General features: G+C 45.8%; 1 gene segment (V, D, J or C); it reads right to left on the minus strand.

Moving 5' to 3' along the window:
* Positions 1 to 3,608: 3,608 nt before the first annotated feature.
* LOC116274660 lies at positions 3,609 to 4,505 on the minus strand. The segment is given in 1 exon segment: positions 3,609 to 4,505. A coding segment is annotated over 1 exon segment (483 nt).
* Between the last annotated feature and the right edge of the window lie 1,204 nt (positions 4,506 to 5,709).

The raw sequence follows: 5,709 nt of genomic DNA on the forward strand, positions 1-5,709 counted from the left end.
TCTCAGTAGAGTCACAGCTCCTCCTTGTGGTAAAAGGTCAAACGTGTCAAGACTCTGTCCCATGGTGGACCAAAGGCAGCAGGGTGGTAGAGGTCTTAGAAATAGAGATATGCGGCCAGGCACGGTGGCTCATGCCTGTAATCCCAACACTTTGGGAGGCCGAGGCGGGTGGATCACGAGGTTGAGAAGCCGAGACCATCCTGGCCAACATGATGAAACCCCGTCTCTACTCAAAATACAAAAATTAGCCGGTTGTGGTGCAATGCGCCTGTAATCCCAGCTACTCCAGAGGCTGAGGCAGGAGAATCACTGGAAACCAGGAGGGGGAGGTTGCAGTGAGCCCAGATCGCCCCAATGCACTCCAGCCTGGGTGACATGAGCGAGACTCTATCTCAAAAAGAAAAAAAAAAAAATGGGAAAGTGGAGAGGTTCACTCCTTCCTTTCTTCAAGAGGCTTCTATTTAAAATACAAACATACAAAATTTCACCTCACCTTTAATAAATATAAAACCTGGCTTTTGGAGTTAATAGACTGAATTTTTGCAGAACAACATTCTTATCAAAAACAACTACATAAACTTAACAAAATATAAAGATAAATGTTTGAAGGCATTTGGAGCTACTGAGGCAAAAAGAACCTAACGGACTGGGATCTCAAGGAGAAAGGAGAGATCTAACAGACCACTTTTCCCTCTAAGTCATTTGCCAATTTTATATCGCTGCCTAAGTAGCTGAGAAAAAAAGGGAAGACTGAGAGTGTAGCGGGTTTGAGGAGCATCCACCACCTTTCTGGTCCAGAGAACATTTATGTTCAGTGACTACTGAATAGGAGAGGAGCCTGTCAAAGACCCCAGGCCTTGGTGCTGGGGGCAGAAGCAGGGATTGACTGAAAACGAGCACAAAGGAACTTTCTGGGTGGGGAGGATGAAATTTTTTATAGCTGGATCATGGTGATTGTTGCACAACTCCACAAATTTATCAAAATTCATTGAATTGCATACTTGCAATGGGCAAATATCATGTTATGTAATTTACACTTTAATTAAGCTGTTACACCCAGACATCTAGTTGGAACTTAAATGGTTAAGACCAAGCATGAAGGAGTCAGTCACACAGGCCAAATCCCAGCTCTGATCCAGCTCAGTCATAAGCTCAATTAAGGTGATCTGCCCCTGCTACAATCCCCAGCAGAAGCAAAAGTGAATCATCTGGGGAAGATGAAATCATTCAGAGCCTCAGATTATCTCTACAGTTTTTATATATAATATCCAGCATTCAAATAAATCACTAGTTGTGTGAGAAAACAAATCACATGCCCAGAAACTAAACAGAGAAAACAGAAAAAAGAAATAGACCCAAACAGATTCAGATGTTAAAGTTATCCAAAACTGGCTTTCAAATGACAGATGTTAATATAGTCAACGAAGTAAATGACAAAATGTGGAATTTTAGCAGACAGCTGGAAATTGTAGGAAGATTTAAGTGGAAATTCCAGAACCCAAATACACGAATACCTAGAATTTAGATTTCAATAGGCATGTTTAAAAGAGACATAGTTTCCTAAATGAAACTCAAAAAGTTAATCTGGCTGCTTCATGTTAAGTTGAAAGTGACAAATTCATTCCTGCCTCTGCCTCTAGATGTCTCTTGACTTTTGCTGCTGAATTCTGTTCCCGCACTGCCTGGCTTTATTCTGGCGATTCTCATGCTGGTCTAGACCTCTGCTGACCTTGAAATAGTGTAAAATGGTATCCTAATATTAGACTCCATGTTTTCTACTCTCTTAACTTGTTATTTTGTGAGCTAGCATCATTAGCCCAAATGCATCAAACCAGGGTGACAGGGTCATCAGATTTGTTCTCGCCTTGACTGAGTAAGACTATTGATATTGGATCTGTACCTGCCCTTTTCCTTCTGAAGATTTCCGTGGAGATCCTCTATATTCTCATGGAAATACCTGAACTCCCACTCAGTAATCATTTCACCGTCCTAGGAGTTAAAATATGTTTTCCTAAGCAACTAAATCCAAAAAATTCTAATAAAACGGCAAACAATAAAGAAAAAGATATAGGTTACATGGTTGGATACAATTCTCCCATATTCAGAGCCCACCATCACACTCTGTGGTATCTATAAACATTCTTCAAACCCTACAGTATGTCGTCATTTCTGCCCAAGATATCTTCGGGAATTTCATTTCAGATATCTGTCTTTTTGGAGACATTTGCAAGAACGAACCCAACGAGACTTCCTTTTCTTAGACAGGAACTGGGTGCTGGCAGCTGGGAGGGAGGCAGATCTATGAGGGTTTTTGAACAGGCTGGAGGTGTCTTTGCAAGGCTGTGGCTTCACCAAGCTGGCACAGAAGGCTGGCTGAGTCCTCCAGCTTTGTGGGACTTGATCTTCAGAGTGAAATTTGGATCCATCAGGCTCTTCTAACCGAGGACCCACTACCGAATATTTCAGACTTCTCTGAGATGTTGCTTATTAAAAAAGATAACCAGAAACTCGACTTTCTGCCCCAAGATTTGTCTGTACCAATAGAAGTATAAGTGATTAGGGGATGGGACACACCAAGATCATTTCCGTCCCATCCGTGTGACCTGGATGGCTGGGAATCTGGTACCCTGGTTCTGTGTGTCCTGTGGGAAAAAGAAGATTAAGAGTAGGGCCTACTAGAACGTCTAAAGTCAAAACAAACTCTCAGAGCCACGACCGTCACAAACTAAAAATCGCCCAGCATAGGAGGCGTGGTATCCATGGCAGGATCACAGCAGGTCGAGGGCCTCCCAGCCCGCATCTGGTCCTGTGGAGGAAAGGAGTGGCATTTGAGCTCCCACGGACCCACAGGCAAGGTCCAAGAATGGCTACTTGGTGTCTGGGGCAACACCCACCGTCCCTGGAGCGCCCCTATAGGAGAGAGAGGATCCTTGTGTTGGTGCAGAAACCCGGACAGTGCAGGGCTCACCAGGGTCTGACGGTGTGCAGAACTGAGGCCGTTAATTATTAAGAGCAGTGCTGGAAAATGTGGGCTCAGCAAGGCAACCCTGAGTACAAAGTCCGCCCAGGAAACGGTGGAGGTCAGCCTCTCATTACCTGCTGTGAGCAACAATTCAGGTGCAACAGAATCCATGGCTGATAATGATGCCGAGAAAACTTGGTATTAGGATTAAAGAGACAGAAGGAAACAATCAAGTTTGGAAGTTTTAAACTCAGGAGTGGAAGAGAGAAGCCAACAAGAAGTTGAAACTCGCAATACGCCTAGGAGAGTGAACTAGAGAACAATGATGCAAACCCCATGGGGAACCATCGTTCGTGTGGGTCAGCACCGGATACAAAATACCTGAGGAGGTGGCGTTGGGTATTCTTATTTAAAAAAAAAAGAAAAGAAAGGACCTGCCAGGCGCCCGTGTTTCTACCATAATCTCAGCACTTTGGGAACGAGGGGGGGCAAATCAAGAAGCTAAGAGTTTGAGACCATCCCAACATGATAAAACCACGTCTCTGGGTACTATTGTAGAAATTTCTGTAGTTCCAGCTACCCGGGAGGCTGAGGCAGGAGAATCACTTGAACCTGGGAGGTGGAGGTGGCAGTGAGCCGAGATCACGACACTGCACTATTCCAGCCTAGCAACAGAGTGAGACTCCATCTAAAAAAAAAAAGAAAGAAAGAAAGAAAAGAAAAGGTCTGACCATATTTGGATCTGGGATGAGGGCTGAGATCCAGGGTCTAACTTGAGTCAAAAGAAAGTCAAAAAACAGTTCATATTGGAAGATGGATTAGTGTGGCCAGAGTGTTAAATACTTCACACAACATTTTCCAGAGGCACAAGCCAACTGGAAGATACTTGGAACAACTTAAATGTGACAGCATCTGTCCTACATTCAAACTCAGGCATAGTCTCGTTCAAGACAAAGTCATGCCCCAGGCTGCAGGTGTCTGGGCAATTTAGCGTTGTCACATCCAATAAATGACAGTATTATGGTCTGAGATTTCTGCCGAGGTCCTACGGAATGCTGAACTGAGTGTTGAGGCTCAGCTAAACGCGTTGCCCCCATGGATCTCTGACTAGACTTAGGAGGAGGTTTGTGCACAGGGAGGCGGTGACTCGGCAGGGCTGTATCTTGGCTACTGGTGCAGAGATACAGAGCTGAGTCTTCTGGCTGCAGCGCGAACACATGAAGGTATAAGCCAGGGCATTCAGGTGTGAAGTGACTTGGCACAGTCTTGTTCTCAGTGAGTTCTTTACAGTTGTAGTAAAACATGAACACCAGGGATTTCTTAGCTTTCTGTCTGAGCCAATACAAAGAATCATGTCCCAGATGCGCACGTTTCATCATCCTTTTACTCCCCATTCCTGTGACCAGGTATTTTGGTGTCTGTGTAATTCCAGTATCCATGGAGCCTGTGAAAATAAGAAGCCAAATCCAGACTAAGCCTAGGACAGAGTATTCTGAGGCAGTTCCATGAAAAAACCAAAAAATCCAAGGACAGAAATGTCCCATCTGTGCCCAGGACTCACCTTGAGACAATGGACCACACCACAGTGGGAGGCTGCAGCCCATGGCAGGGTCACACGGGCAGAGGCTTAGGGGACCCGAGTCTCCCTGCTTGGCATTCTGGTCTTATGGGTGTTTCCCCTGGCCCTGAGACACGGGCTGCTTGGGAAGTTCTGCCCTGTTAGTGCCACTGTTAGTGTTTACAGCTCACACTTCCTTTTTCCCTTCCACCTTTGTGCCTGCACCTCAAGAGGTGGGTTTAGACTAGCTTGTCAGGGCCAGGTGTGCATGGCAGTTTCCTCAGACAGTTGCATTTTTCTTAGCAACCGCCTGCCCTCCCCCATTAATGAATGACTGTCTCCCTCTTTCTACTCTGTGGCTCCTCCTCCCTAACAACACACAGACCCCTTCCCTTGGGCAGATGCCTCCTGATGCCTGTTCAACCCAGGCGATGCACTTCAGCTCCACTCCCTCATCTCGGTGAACTCCAGGAGGCCTCCTCACCTGGCTCAGCTGAGCCCTTCCCTGGAGCCAGCTGTGCATCATTTAAGACCCAGTAATGTAATAATAACTAGAGGGAGACCCTTCAGTGGGTGCTGAGGGGCGAGAGGAATAATCTATGACCCCACCCCACATCCTTCTACCCACTTAGGATGACAGACCTGAACACAGACTCGAATGACAGAAGGCCCTAATGTATGGAGCAGAGGGACGTGTAGAGACGAGTTTCACGCAGGTCCAGTGGAATGGACTTTTAGTGTCTTCATGTTGTCCACACATGGTCTCTCAACTAGCACAAGGAGCAAACCCTGATGCCAGAGCATTTGATTCTTCCCTGGGGTCCTTTCCTCCTCCTGCCTCTCTTCTCCTCCCCTCCACTTGGACTCAGGAATGTCACTTCAGTCACAGCTCCCTCCTGGTGGTGAAAGAGGCACATGGCCTTCTCTCTCAGCTATTATCTGCCCACAGTCCTCCAGATACAGCACTGGGAGCATAGATACACACAAAGGATTCAAAAGAGGGGAATACACAGCAAGAAGGCATTTGAAACACCAAAGTAAAGGCTTCTTAGCAACTCACTGCCCCTACTGGTGAAACAGCCTCCATATACAATAATTCTTAAGATATCAAAAAATGATCCATCAGGGTATTTCAGGAACACAGGAATCGAGAAATGCACCAGAAACACCAGGAATAGAGCAATGAATA

The sequence above is a fragment of the Papio anubis genome, chromosome 4 (genome assembly GCF_008728515.1).
Source record: "Papio anubis isolate 15944 chromosome 4, Panubis1.0, whole genome shotgun sequence".
NCBI classification, from domain to species: domain Eukaryota; kingdom Metazoa; phylum Chordata; class Mammalia; order Primates; family Cercopithecidae; genus Papio; species Papio anubis.